Source organism: Pundamilia nyererei, unplaced genomic scaffold, assembly GCF_000239375.1.
Source record: "Pundamilia nyererei isolate P.nyererei 1_Seehausen unplaced genomic scaffold, PunNye1.0 scaffold00103, whole genome shotgun sequence".
NCBI lineage: Eukaryota > Metazoa > Chordata > Actinopteri > Cichliformes > Cichlidae > Pundamilia > Pundamilia nyererei.
The window spans coordinates 147,380-161,731 of NW_005187504.1; the positions used below are offsets into that span (position 1 = coordinate 147,380).

At 40.1% G+C, this 14,352-nt stretch overlaps 1 protein-coding gene across 4 annotated transcripts in view; it reads left to right on the forward strand.

The window, feature by feature from the left end:
- esyt2a (extended synaptotagmin-like protein 2a) overlaps positions 1 to 14,352 on the forward strand; it is a 54,302-nt gene that overhangs the window by 13,280 nt on the left and 26,670 nt on the right. For all 4 annotated transcript variants that reach the window (XM_005740730.1, XM_005740731.2, XM_005740732.1 and 1 more), the window contains exons 3-7: positions 6,421 to 6,462; positions 8,479 to 8,613; positions 9,019 to 9,095; positions 9,654 to 9,726; positions 12,760 to 12,849. In XM_005740730.1, coding sequence (XP_005740787.1) covers positions 6,421 to 6,462; positions 8,479 to 8,613; positions 9,019 to 9,095; positions 9,654 to 9,726; positions 12,760 to 12,849 — 417 coding nt within the window. The remainder of the gene's footprint in view (positions 1 to 6,420; positions 6,463 to 8,478; positions 8,614 to 9,018; positions 9,096 to 9,653; positions 9,727 to 12,759; positions 12,850 to 14,352) is intronic.

Below are 14,352 nucleotides of genomic sequence, written 5' to 3' on the forward strand. Positions count from 1 at the left end.
AAAAAAAAATTACAATCATTTTCTAATCCCCATCAACTCGCCGTAAATCACTTTGTTAATTATTGTTTGATCTTTTTACGGCAGTCTTTCTACTTTAAATATTTTACTTGAAAATCTAAAAAGAAAGTAAGTAAGAAGGTGTTCTTGTCCGTTAAGCCCATCTCACACATGCAGTTATCACTCCCTGGCAGCTTGCTTCCACTGTGGCACGTCTACGGGTGCTGATGGGGGTCAGAGGAAGCCCCAGGTGGCAGAGGACTTGTGTACCATTGGAGATTTTTGTAGCAACAAAGTTTTACACCTGTATTCTTGTGGAAATTTGAACAACTGCCAGTAGTAATAAAATAAAGGCCTTTACTTCTCCAAACCTACTTTGAGTACCTGGAGCTGGATGTTTTGGTCAAGGACTTTTTAATTGGCCCGGTCCCAGTTTACTCTATGGAATGTTGCTGACTGTGTTTAACTTTGAGTAGAGGACTGAGCAGATTATCAGCTCCTTCATGCATATTTGAAGTGCACGCTGCTGATTCAGGGGATTTAGAGAGAAATCTGCAGGAATAGCACGCTGAGGTCAGTCGTTGGGAGTTTCTGGTGACGTTATACTTGAAACATTCAATGAACAATCGTGAAAGATCCTTTTCCTTCCGTTACCTGGACCTTGTGCTGCCATTGTTGCTCTAAAAGAGGAAAATGTTCCCAGTTTATTGAGGAAATAAATATGTTTCCTTGTTTTGTTACTCTCTAGAGAACTCTGCATTATTGAATACAGAATAAAAAAAACATTTACATAAATTAAATGTTTCTTCTTGTTACAAATAAAAGGTTGTATTGCCCTTTAGTTTCAGTCCTCAGACGCAGTCTGTCCCACATTCCTTCTCTCGTGATAGTTTTATGCTCAGTTTTTTTAGTACCTAACCTAATTTCCTGTGTAATTCATATAAATGAGGGAAAATTAGTAATTTGCTGTACTTTCCTCACTCTCTTATCAAGATGTCCAAATCTAGATTTTTCTTTCAGTTATTTACCCTAAAAGTAAACTCTGCTTCCTCAGCTGTTGGCTTTTTATTGGCCAGATGAGTCATACTTTCCTTTTTTTTTGTCTAGTTCCAACTCTGTTGTTTTGGTTTTCTGTCATCTGCCAAGTTGCAGACTGTTTATGTGACAGATGTGGTTAGCGCTGGGACTAAGGAAAGAATGGAGCAATGACATGTCAGGGCCATATTTGGAGCAGCTTTGCCTTAAGTGTAACCTGGAATAACTCGCAGAAAGACACTGTCACCAAAAACAAACAATGATTTGTATTTCACTTACATGTAAAGCTCCATTTTAATCCCTGATGGAGCGCTGTGGCCTAACTAACAATGGGATGCAGTAGCAGTATTTTCTTTCTATCAGCCTTTTGCCTTTGAAGATGCTCATAATGGCATCTTCAAAGATGCTGATGTTTCGCTATCCATAAACCCCACAGGAGTATTGACTTTTTGTGTTTTAGTAATTTGAGACAGGGGGCCCGGTTCTTAGAAACCATGTGACATTCCAGGGGAAAGTATTCCAACAACACTAATAAAAAAAAACACCAGAGAAACAGTCATTTGCATTAGTCACATGTTGTTGTTGTCTTTCCATTTTCTATACTAGCTGCATGCCCGTGCTGACATAACGAGATTAACGCTGACAGCACTAATTTATCTTTTAAATAGTTTCAGCTTCTTAGTGGTGAAAATCTGCTTCTTATCTTTGTGTTATGTAAAAGAACACTGAACATAGTTGGTAGTTTGCGTTGTTGATTGAAGAAAGAAAGACATTTGAGGACGTCATCAGAGGCTAAACTGAGATGGACTTTTCACTATTTCCTAATCTTTTTATGGCGCGTGAAATGAATCAGGGAATTCAGAACAGATTTATCAGTACCAATACTGCTGCACTTCGGTCATGTGTATATGGGATTCTATACACTTGGCAGTAAATGGCGAGCATGACATCAAGCAGGTTTAGTATAAAAACAGAAGTTTGTTCACGTGGTTCATTAAATGCAAACAGAAAAATGGTGTCGTCATAGGAAATGCAATCCACAGTGGGATGGTGATGCCATCATTAGCTTTTTCAGTTGTAGGATGCATGACTGCATGGTCATGGTGTGCAAAGCATGCATAACTTGGATAGCTTCTTGGGCCACGTTGGGCCACATGTGAGACTCTGTGACTCTGTGATGCTTCTGTATGCGGCACATGCAGCATTCGGTCATGTCTCTGTACCCATTTAGATGTTTATAAAGACACTCGGCTGTCCCTTTAAATTTCTGTGAAGGCTTTCATGTATTTAGATGTTCATTTTTAACACAAAGTACGTATGGTTCGCAGGTCATCTATGCTTTAATTTGTACAACTTTACATGTGTGAGAAACAGTTGTGAATACATCTACTTTAAGACAGATTTGTCTTTGAACACATAACAATTTCAGTTTTATTAAAAATATCTTAGAAACTTTTGGAGAATCACAAGAACATAAGCAAATATATGTTTTATGTCTTAACTCCTCTCTTAGCTGTGATGTTTGGTCCTTGACTTCCTGAGTAGGATCAGCTTTGGTCAATTTCATTTTTCAGTGAAATGGACTTTGATCTTTGAGCATTCAAATACACTTAAATGCAAAACACTGAATGAGGAAGCACATGCAAAGACAAACCTTTTATTTATGCTTGTGCTTTGAGCCTTACCAGCCTGTATTTAAATGGACTTTGTTTGTGGCCCCTGCCACTCGTGTATCTGCCTCAGGCCTGAGTGTTTCTCCCGAATCCTCTCAGCGTGCCCATTACGTAACACGTCTGCCACAGTCTACTCCCTGTCCTCCAGAAGTCCTTTGATGCTGCTGCACTGACATCCTGGTGTTCGGCATGTCGCAGCACTTAGCCTCTGAGTTATATTTTCCTATGAGACATCCATCATTTGTCAGAAAATGATACTGCACTTAGTGAAAACATACAGCAGCCACTTTGCCAGGCTGCCAGCATGACTGGCTGGATGGCAGTACAGGTCTGTCAAGTCGGGTCTGTAGCTTGAAGTCGGATCATTTCAAGCCTAAAATGATGAGTGCATGCGTCTAACATAAGTTGAAGTCTAAGAAAAGAAGTGAAGCTAGCTGGATTTTCCCTTTTTCCCATACCTAATGGCAGCAGCAGTGGTAACTTGAGCTGAGCTCTCACCGTGAGCAGTGAGCCCAAATGGCATCTGCTGAAGACATTTTTGCTTTTCTTTTTGAAGTACAGGGCTCAACAGTTCCCCATCTGCCCAACAGTAGCCACCAACACAGCTATTGAAGAGGCCTGTGAATAGACTATATGATACATACTAGGGCTGCCACAAACGATTATTTTGATAGTCGACTAGTCACCGATTAATTTTGCGATTAGTCGACTAATCAGATCATCATCCATTGAACGTAAAACGTACAGCTTATTGCACCAGCAGCATCTGCTCTTATATAACTATCATTAGCTTACAGCTTTAAGTGTTTAAGGTCTGTGCTAACTAAAAATAAAGACAAGATGATAGTTTATTAAACTTTTAATGAAATTTGCAGATTGTTTCGGTGAAGTTTAATAAACTCCTTGCTATCTAAAATATAACAGGACACCGGAGTATATTCTCGAGCATCTCACACTTCTGATAATCAGCTGTCTGCTTGACGTTTATTCAGCTGTGTAAAAACTATAACTTCAATCTCAGCCAAACCGATTTACTCAGGAACAAATAAAATACTAAAGAAAGCCAAACAATAACAACAAGTTATCTAAGTGACTCATATATCATGTTTAACCTGAGTAGCGAAAGACGGCGGTGGGTTTGAAAACGATTTGCCGGGAGTCCGGTGTTCTCACGGCTCTAGTGAGCCTTGCCCCCAGCTAGCTATCGAGCTAGTGGGTAACAGACGTCTCCGAAAACGTCGGAGCGCTTTTGAAAATATGTGGTGTCTTGATAAACTGAGCAGATATTTGAGGTTTACACAGCTACATTCTCGCCTGAACATATGTTAAATGTTTATTTTGTGACCCAGAAAGAATAATAAGAGTAATATTAAAACTAACTAGCTGCCGCCATTGTTGGAAACTGAGCTGGGCCGCGCTATGAATTCTGGGACACAGCTTCTTCTTCTTCGGGGTTTAACGGCAGCTGGCATCCTTGTACATGCAGTGCTGCCATCTTCTGTTTCAGTCCGTTATTACACTCTTAAATCCTACTACTTATTCCTGCGTCTTTTGTGATCTTACAAAGCTTCAAACGAGGCGTCTACTATTAAATTAGTCGTCGACGATTTTGATAGTTGACGTAATCGTGACTAGTCGACTAATCGTGGCAGCCCTAATACATACATAGACATAGGCTGGATGTTTGGCATTTAGCGGGGTAATTGCTAATGCTAATCCCTTAAGCCTATTATTCATATTGTGTTGATGGGGTGTGTCAGTTCACTATAGTTTTTTGTTTTTTAGATGTTTTGCAGCAACTCGCACAACATCTTTCTGTCTCTGTGAGTATTAGAAGATCTCAAGGCGGCAGCACAGTTCTGCTTCACTTGGATCTGGAAGGTGAACAGTTGTTTGTAGGCTGATTCATATTGTGGAACATGTCACCTCATTCTGCACAGGCATGTAGACATTTGAAAAGAGGGCTGAAAGTGCTGACACGGTCTGTGTTTTAAAGTGTTTTCTTGCTCTCCATGTAATATTGTATTTACTAGCAAGTTAGTTGTTAGGAAGAATCCCTAGTTATTGTAGCTACTCCAACGTCTCAGCTGTGATGGGATGAATTAGGATGAGATTCAGTGCAGATGTTCATGTTCCCCAGAGGAAGAACTCTAATTACTTTGATGGCTTTTCATCTTGTAAACAATGATGTACACATTGATGGTTTTCAGAGAAATGTCTGTTGTAGCCAATTGGTTTGTTTTCACCTCAGCAACTCAACTGAAGTTCTATCATGAACAGTTCTTTGACATCAACAGCGATGAGTGAAAAGTGGAGGTGTGTGTGAGTCTTTACACGCAGCATCAAACACTTCATTACGGTGTTTTCTCTGTGGCTCGCTGCTCTGCCAAGAGAACTGGCACGAATCAGTGGGAAAAGTACAGGAATGTGAGGTAACACGATGCCAAAACAAAGGTACAAGCTGTCACTGATATGCTGCAAGAAGCCTCGTTGTAAACTCAGACCTGCACTTTCCTTTTTCCTTGTTTGTTTTTGCACCTTGGTGTGATGCAGTGCAGCTCAACAGCAACATTAAGCTTTTAAAATTGAACCAGCGCATCGTTCAAGCTTAGAATTTTCTGCAAGCGCTTTATGTTTAATTTAAAATGGTTTAATTTTGTTTTTGCAAGGTTTACTTCATAATAGAGGTGGGAATCACCATACATCCCACGATACGATATTATTGCAATTTTTAAAAATATTTTGCGATATTCAGATTCTGTACATAAAGGTAAACTTTATCAATATTCATTTTATCTAATATCAAAGTCTCGCACTCAGTCTTTCTCTCATTTCAGTTTTATTGTTGACAAACTGAACGGTTTGTATTACAGTCTAGTCCAACTTAACTGAATGCAACCATCTGGTACAATTATAGCTATTCTGAACTATGCAATTTATGAAAACTATGCAGCCCCTTCAGCAACTGAAGAATTTGAAAGTAAATTAAAACAAAATATAATTTTACATTAAATAAAAAAGTTTTAAACTTAATTAAAATAAAACACGTCTTAAATTAAAAGAAGTAAACTGTCATGTTTATTGCTGCCATAACAAAAGTTAAACACATTTGGACAGTGAAGGAATGTCAGGATTCTTGCTCAGAAAAAGGATCAACGTGCTCTGAAGTCAGAGCACAAAAACTTTTTTTGTAACAAAATATCGATTTCTGCTGTCCCTGTATCGATACATTATTAGCAAACAAAATATCACGATACTACACAGTATCGATTTTTTCCCCCACCTCTACTTCATAAGCTGACAAACAGGAGTGCTACAGTATGCTTCATAGTTACTAAACAGACTGAAGCATTTCCTGTAATTTTTTTTGTGGCCTGACCTTTGAACTCCTTACTGTTTATCTCCTCGTTGACCTTTGACCAGCAGCATGTAATATGTATTTTTTTACAGGTTATTTTTTACAGTTTCATTGCTTTGTTTTCTACCTTGCAGCCTAATGTAAGAGCCTATAAATTCATGCCACAGATTACAGTAGTTGTGATGTAGTTTGTAAACCAGAAGTATAGAAACAATGCGTCCTCTATAGTAATGTCAGGAAACGGAGAGGAGACACAATTGAGGGCACGCCTAAAGAAAAGCATGACCTTTCCATTAGAGCTGTTTAAATAAATGTAAATCGTGTTTTTAACTGATACATTTCCATCTTCTATTCCAGGTCCATTATCCAGATGTGGAAAGAGTGGAATGGCTGAATAAGGTATATACACCTCTTTCTTTTTTTCTTTATATTATATTTAAATTAATTTTTGTGCTTAGACACCTACTCGCACACCGCCTTACATCCTCAACAGTAGTCTGCCAGCTAGCAGAGGCAGACAGGCAGGGTTTATAAATAGGATCTGAATCTGGAGCTCTGAGAGACCCTGACCCAGTGCTTCCACCTCCCCAGAGAGAGACACGGAGGTGGGGAGAGAGTGAAGGAGAGAGATGCAAAGTGAACTAGAGAGGGAGAGAGAGTGAGTCTTAACATCAGAAGAGCACCACTTACTGTAAATGTGTACAGGTCCTTCCAGTAAAAAGGTAATGGATGAAGATGAGCAGGAAAATATCTTTTTAACATCTGTTTATGGGAACACAGAAAATCATTTGAAAGGCAAATAAAAACCAGAGGTATTCTCCTCTAAAGCAAAGAAATGGCCATAACTTACCTGTAACATGGCAATCAATAGTTCTGATTATCACCACACAGATGGGCCCTTTCATAGGAGGATGGAGTGAGGGACAGCCAGGGCTTTGGTGGCTTACTCTTTATTGGATTCAAATGTCTTCTAAAGTATTGCTAAATGTTTCAATAAATGTTAAATTAGGATATAAAAAAATAATTTCTTACAAAGACCTTCATTTATTTAGTAAATGTACTGTAAATGTCACTTCATTTATTAAATGTGATGATCACCAGTGAATGTATGTGATGGATAATTACTCCCTCATTTCCCTCAGATTAGGATTTTGACATGTAGCTGCGTTGCTCAGCTCAGGCAGATTAGATGATTTTACATTTTTCGCACCCAAACACAGAAGTGAGGAGCGTGCTCCTGTACAGAAGCCTGAAAAGTCATGTCGTCCGCTGCCAACAGATATCGCTCAGTTCATTGCTTCTTCATCTGGATCAAATAGGTCATAATGAGCAGAACTTCACCTGCCATAACATCAGACCTCTGTGAACCTTTAATGCTCCTGGTCACTGTAATCAAAGGACGGTTTATAGCAGCTCATAGTGTTCACCTGAGGGCACAGAGCATTTTTACACTTTTAGAGGATTTTACAGGGAAGTTTGCACTCATAATATGACTCTGTCATTTCTGTGGTAGTGAAATTTCTGAGTGTGGCTTAGTGAATGGATGTTAAAGCAACAATCTGGTAACTTCTTAAGGCATCCGTAACGTTAGTGTGTATGCTTATTAATGCTGACATATTCAGTGTGTTTTGTTATGTGACAGGAGACTCGGTTACACTTGGACTCAAAATGCTCGTAATAATTAGAAGTGTCGTGCAAAGTTTGAGTGCATTATTTCTCTCGCTGTGATTGCACAAGGAATTTTTGCGAGGTGATATTATTTTAATGCATTAGCAGCAGCAACTGAAGGTCAGGTGAAGGAGCAGCTGAGAGTAATTGCAGGGTGGTTTCTTTTATCCCGTGGACTATAAAAATGACCTCGTTTGGCAAAGGTGTTGGCAACACAACACTGATGATAAGAAATACAGCTGTAAGACATATTTTTGATTGATGTTTACCTGTAATGGCTGTGAGGGTATAATATTATACAGTGTGATGTAATATGATGTAATGTGAAGCAATACGTTTTATTGCCCGTCAGGGGGATTTCAGATTGGGCACAAATGGTGCAAATAGCTGCACATGTAGTTACAGAAACACAGGAGTCTTGGTAACAGCTTCTCAATTGCAGTAGTAAGTATAGACAATCTAAAGTATGACAAACACAGTGACAGTTGAAAGTACACCGATCTCTGCATTGTTTGTCATTTGAACTAAATTGGTATAGTGCAACAAACACACAAGCGTTTGCAGAGAGATGCCAGGTAATTGTCTTTCACCAGGTCTGCTGTAAAACATGAGGCTTGTCCAGCAGCTGCATGCATCAGTGCTCAGTGACTGTTCAGGCTGTGGGCTGAAGGATTTTGGGCTGTGGGATTTGGATGTCTTGTATCTAATTCTTTCTCCCACATGGTTTTTCTCTTTTCCCTTCCTCAGACGGTGAAGCAGATGTGGCCGTTTATCTGCCAGTTTGTGGAGAAGCTGTTCAGAGAGACCATCGAGCCGGCGGTGAAGGGCGCCAACCCTCATCTCAGCACCTTCTGCTTCACCAAGATTGACATGGGCGACAAGGTGACAAGATAAGAACACGGTGTTGTGAATGCACTCCAAAAGGCCATGGCAGGACACTTCTGTAATCTGGGTTATTCGTACTAATACACCAGCTAGCACTTTGTTTTATAGGCTTTTATTGCCTGTAGAATAACACTTTTATTTTTAGATGTTAGCTTTGTGGGAAATCCTGGAGAATTAGTGTCATGGACGTTTTAGGCAGCACCATCTGTCACAGTGTACGTGTTCAGATCTTTTATCGCATGTTTCTATTTGTGACTCCCTCGTTGACTCGCATGAACTGATTTAATCAGAACTGGAAAGTTTCTTCGCCACGCACCCAGATTTACCTCACACGTAGAATTATGCAGAGCTAGTAAACATTAAATAAAGCTTTTACTGCATGTCTTCTCTTTTTTTCTGCAGCCGCTGAGAGTGAATGGAGTGAAAGTTTACACAGAAAATGTGGACAAGAGGCAGGTTATCATGGACCTGCAGATCAGGTAGACCGCTCAGATTCATTCATTGTTGAATTCACTTGACTTGGCCAGTGATGTAATCTTAATTGCACTTGTTTCTTTCAAATTATGACTTCTTATGTACAAATCTTAGCGTCAGGCTGTCGTTTAAAACCTATAGTTTGTTTAATTTGGTCTGAATCAGTTGATGAGTTTTTAGTTTGTTGTCACACAGAGAAAACTCGTTACTTCAGTAAATGTTTATTAAAGTGCTCATTTTGTGCGCTTCCTTTTTCTCAGGATCATAATTGGTAATAATTATCAGTTGTATTACCTGATTGTTTTTTTCCAAATAGAAAGGAACATTTCCACGCACTCGTTTTTTGAGCCCATGCAGAAATGCTCACTGACACATCAAATGTAGATTAAGTCACCGTCAAATTAGTCAAATAGATTTGGATGGTGGATGTACAGCACTCTCATCAGTTTGTGTGTAAACTTGCCCTTTAAAATCTGAATAAATGCATGATGCGTTTTTATTTTTATCTTCATATGAATACACACATGAATCCCCTTCTACGTTCTTCTTGCCCTTCCTTTCAGTTTTGTCGGGAATACAGAAATTGACGTGGACATCAAAAAGTACTACTGCAGGGCTGGAATCAAAAGTATACAGGTACGAATCCAAGATAGATGCAACATGTTAAGGTCAGTAGTTGTATGGCTATTTATCCCATATAAAGACATGAAAAATACAAAGTCCGTTGTCACAACACTTTCTGCTACAAATGGTAAATGGCCTGTATTTATATAGCGCCTTACTAGTCCCTAAGGACCCCAAAGCGCTTTACATATCCAGACTCATCCACCCATTCACACACACATTCACACACTGGTGATGGCAGCTACATTGCAGCCACAGCCACCCTGGGGCGCACTGACAGAGGCGAGACTGCCGGACACTGGCGCCACCGGACCCTCTGACCACCACCAGTAGGCAACGGGTGAAGTGTCTTGCCCAAGGACACAACGGCCAAGACTGTCCAAGCCGGGGCTCGAACCAGCAACCTTCCGATTACAAGGCGAACACCCAACTCTTGAGCCACGATCACCCCAAACAACGAGTCCCTCCATCTTCTGCTTTTCCAGTTCAGGGCCCAGTAGGAGTATAGATAACCAGTGTAGATGATCAACAAACAGTCACACCTACAGCCTGTTTACTATAACCAGTGACCCTAACATGCGTGTCTTTGGACTGTGAAAAGAATGCCAGAATACCCGGAGCGAACTCATGCGGACACGGGGAGAACGTGCAAATTCCACAAAGAAAGGCTGGTGGATTTAAACTCCGTGGTGTAAGGTGACAGTGCTAACCTCCACACTGCTGTACCCAAAACTACAAGTCCATTAATTCAATAGTCTGAAAACTGAAAGTGCAAAAACTGAGACAGGAAATCAGTCATGTTATTTATTTTATTAAAACCTCCTGCATGAGTCATCACCGTTCCCTTGGAGTCCAATGACGACTCATCCAGTAACTTTGGGCGGATGGCCGTTCCTGGGAAGGTTCACCACTGTTCCGTGTTTTGTCCATTTGTGGTTAATGGTTCTCACTGTGGATTTCTGGAGTCTCAGAGCCTTAGAAATTTTTTTTTTTTTACATAGTAAATTTTAGGTGCCAGGAACAAATGAATGTCTGGAAATTCTCCCTAATAAATAAAGTGGCTGATTTAATGGACATAAAGTTGTTATTCAAGTTTGATCCTTGAAATAGTCCTAGTGGTAGCAGAAGTAGTAACAGTTTCTAAAAAAACAAATGAATGAAAAACTTAAAAACACACACTGTACCCCAGCGGTGACTTCTACATTAAGTACTGACCACTGCGGAGAAAGTTAATTGCATCATGTGTTTACACAGAACTGATAACGAGACGTTATCCACTCAGCTGTTGGCACAGGATCAGACCATATTTGCTGACCAGAGATCAGAGTGGGAGAGAAGACCCAAAGATTTACAGAGAGAAATGGCTACGTGTACGAAGCCCAGTCGATGTTTTCCTTTTGTGTTTGGCTCAGATTGTAGAGCTTCAGCCCCCGACGGTGTGTCAGCATTTCATAGGCTGCTGAAGATATAAGTAGTTTAAATGGAGAAGATGTGAACTGGGAGCTTATCATGCTTCATGAGTCATTCGGGTTTACTCTCCTCCACTCGCTGACTGTCGACTTTTTTTTTTCTTTTCTTTTTTGCTGTCACATCTTTTATTTAAAAAGGTATCTTCTTCCTCCCAGCGGGCCTCTGATGGAGCATTATCAGCTGCACATGACTTCTAAAGCATCCTCCTTCAGGGAGAAATGAGCTGCAGGACGGAAAGTGGTATAAACAAGAGGCTATCTGCAGTCTTTCCGCTGCACGCCCGTTTCGATGTGCAAAATGCTGGTATTTGATTACTCAGAGCAAGCTACAACCAAATTTGGTGCTACAGACGGCCAGTCTGCATGTCTGAGGTTTGAGTCACTGCAGCCTCTGAGAAACCTGCATCCAAAATAAAGAAACATTCACTTAACTGTGAAGTTTGTGTTTGCAGACTTTCTTCATTCTCAGGGCCTCAAAATTAGGATTACAGTAGGCTTAATGATTACAGTATATGTGAGTCTGTTAGTACAGCCGATCTAGTTATATTTTGTGTTCTTGCAGGAAGTGGGAAATAAACTCGCTGGTTCTTTTTTCCTCTTTCATCCACCGTGTATTTTGAGCTGCTGTTCCACTGTTCTGTGTGGATAACATTACATACACCCAACCACCACCCACGCCTCGCGGGTGAACACAACAGAAATCTGAATAGACTCTGTATATATGGTAAAAAAACTATATAGAGACATTATTCCTCAGTATTTTACAGATTTTTGACTCACAGTCTGAAATAATCGCTGCTCGTTCAACAAGAATTGTCAGAATTTAATCAAATTTGTCTCTTAATGGGTCGTTGCCCAATTTGTGTTCACTGTGCATTTTTACCACAGTATTGATCCGATTCTACTCAAACTAATGGGTCCTCACACAATATTCATTGTTGCTGGTGGATTTTGGTCATTATTTCTCGTAATGCAGCAAAACGGTAACAAGAAAACATCACTTTCTCTCTACTTTAAACATTACAGCAACCTGTGATGGATTGCGGGCTGTGAGTGAAAAAAAGTCAAATTGAATGCAAAACACAAACAGGAGAAGAAAGACCGTCTCCTGACTGACAATCCTGTGACCTATTATCCCACCCATCCATTCACCTAAGCTGGACTTTGTAGATCTCTAAAATGAGTCTGTTATCTCTCAGTAGCCAATAATATGCTGTGACGGCTGTAACCCTGTTGGATTTGTTACGGGGAAGCAATCAAACTTAAAGATGAAACAAAACAGTCCCCTGTCTTACTTTTTTTTTTTTTTTTTTTTTTTTTCCTCTGACCTGGATTCTGAGGCTTAACAGGTAATTGAGGGGAAGAAAAAAATAGAGTTAAGGATTAGATGGTCCTGCAGGCTGTGAATGACCAGAAGCAATAATTTGGGTAAACTTGTCTGTGAACGCAAACAGAAAGCAAGTCACTTGGATCAGAGATGAAACAGAATCAAGTTTTAGGGCTCACGGATGTAACCTGGACCAGGCTAAAAAACAAAAGACTCATTTGTGATGTTTCTTTCTTTTTCTCTGTTCAGCTTCATGGAGTGATGAGAGTGGTGATGGAGCCGCTGCTGGGGGACATCCCTCTGATCGGAGCCCTTTCTGTCTTTTTCCTCAAGAAACCTGTGAGTACTTTAACTTTTGGCAGCCTCTAAAATGCGTTCAGGTCTTGTTGTTTTCATTATGTTTCCTGGTCAGATTTTTACATTAACGAGTCCCCAAATGCTTTGTTTTCGTTGCGCCTTGATCTGCATTGCAAAAAAGGGGAATATCAAGCTTTTTACATGAAAACACACGCACACGCAAACTTTGAGCTAATAACTTGCAGAGTTCTAGCATACCAGCACCAGCTGTTATCACTGAGATCTTATTGCTTTTCTTTGCCTGATGGTGGTCCTGCTGGTACTGTGCACTCTGCCACCTACCACAGCGCTTTTCTCTTCAGTCTTCTTGAAGGCAGCCTAACTCAAGCCCTCCTTTATCAGTGCATTCCTTCTCTTTGACTGCTGCCTTCCTTCCTGTGCTTCAACACGGTCCCTCTTCTAGATTCAGTCTTTGATGGTGGCACTCAGAGGAAAAATATTTGCTATCATAATCTTCAAATAGAAATGTGAAATTGCCCCTGTCTCAATAAACATACATCTTCAGTCTGGAATTAGTAGGAGGAGGCTTTCGTGGAGTTTTGAACTAAACGATGAAGCTTGTGGTTCAGATGTGAACCAGGAGGAAGTCAGGGCGGATACAAGTGATTTTATCTCTCTCTGCTGTCAAACAAGGTGGGGAGAGCTCAGGCAGATCTTTGCTGACATGGAACATACATCAAACAATAAAGAGTTTCAGATGAGGCCAGAAAATGAAATCAAATTCTTGATTTTCATAGATGTTTTTGTGCAGAATTAGAATAAGACTGTTCAAGTCTGTCAGATCATTTATGTCATCTGCATATGTGTGAAGTGCCCTGACAGGGTCCCTCTTCTAATCTTTTACCACAAAGGATCTAACAAAAAAGGAGCGACTGCTGACACATTTATTATGACATTGTAACATCAGTGTTGTCTCTTGTAAAATGTATTTGTAGGACTTCAACTTAGAAACTGGCTTTTCTAATAATTTACTACAGAGATGTCCTAGGGCAAGGAGCCAAACACTGATACGCAGTGTTCACTTCAAGCATATAAGGTCAGATCCTGTCTGTCAGGAAGCTTTTCACCTCTTAAGGCATTTTAATCATTTTCCTTTTCAGGATGTTTTAAAAATCCTTCCTGATTGAGTTGTATTGTACTTCCGGATGTAATGAGTGTAGTAATGTGTAACGTGTGAATTTACACAGTGCAGTTTTGTAAGTCAAAGCAACAGATCACTCGCCAAATTTGTCCTCTGCTCTGTAGTGTCGTTTATCCTCGTTGATTATTTTGCTGTAAATTGCCCAGTTCCAGAGATGACGCCTGCCCTCTTTTGATGATCATGGAGCTTGATGACATTCACCAATCTGGTGCAACAATTGTATTTAACGAGGAAAAAAAACAAACAAACCCTCAACAGCTGTGTCTCTTTCCAAGAAATAGTGACCTGATTATTCAAATAAGCTGTTCTGTGTAAGAACTATTGTTTTTCTACAAGCTAGCTAT